Source organism: Morone saxatilis, unplaced genomic scaffold (genome assembly GCF_004916995.1).
Source record: "Morone saxatilis isolate NCDOM2014 unplaced genomic scaffold, NCSU_SB_2.0 Contig22, whole genome shotgun sequence".
Classification (NCBI taxonomy): domain Eukaryota; kingdom Metazoa; phylum Chordata; class Actinopteri; family Moronidae; genus Morone; species Morone saxatilis.
Window position 1 is genome coordinate 19263179 of NW_023339785.1, and position 365 is coordinate 19263543.

Below are 365 nucleotides of genomic sequence, written 5' to 3' on the forward strand. Positions count from 1 at the left end.
GAGACATCACCAGATCTATGAGGGATCTAGAGACCGATATAGTGGAGCTTGAGTCCACAGGAAATCGAGGCTATATTGAAAGCCTCAAAGTAAAAAAAATGGCTTTAGCCAACCTGTTGAACGTTAAAGGTCAGGTCCCGGTTCCAGACCATCAGAGAGATGGATGCTCCTTCTGCTTTTTTCTTCAGCCTGGAGAAAAAGAATGGGCAGAGGAAGGTGATCCACACACTGCTTTCTGACACGGGGCAGGAGATCACGGAACCAAGCCAGATACGAAAACGAGCGGTGGAGTTTTATACAGAGCTCTACAAGAGTGAGTACAAAGAAGAGCCAGCGCTCATAGAGGAGTTCTGCAATGGACTGCC

General features: G+C 47.7%; 1 protein-coding gene across 1 annotated transcript in view; it reads left to right on the forward strand.

The window, feature by feature from the left end:
- Positions 1-159: 159 nt before the first annotated feature.
- Positions 160-365, forward strand: part of LOC118334038 (traf2 and NCK-interacting protein kinase-like) — a 2293-nt gene continuing 2087 nt past the window's right edge. The window contains exon 1 of the mRNA XM_035669850.1: positions 160-216. Within this exon, the coding sequence (XP_035525743.1) occupies positions 160-216 (57 nt within the window). The remainder of the gene's footprint in view (positions 217-365) is intronic.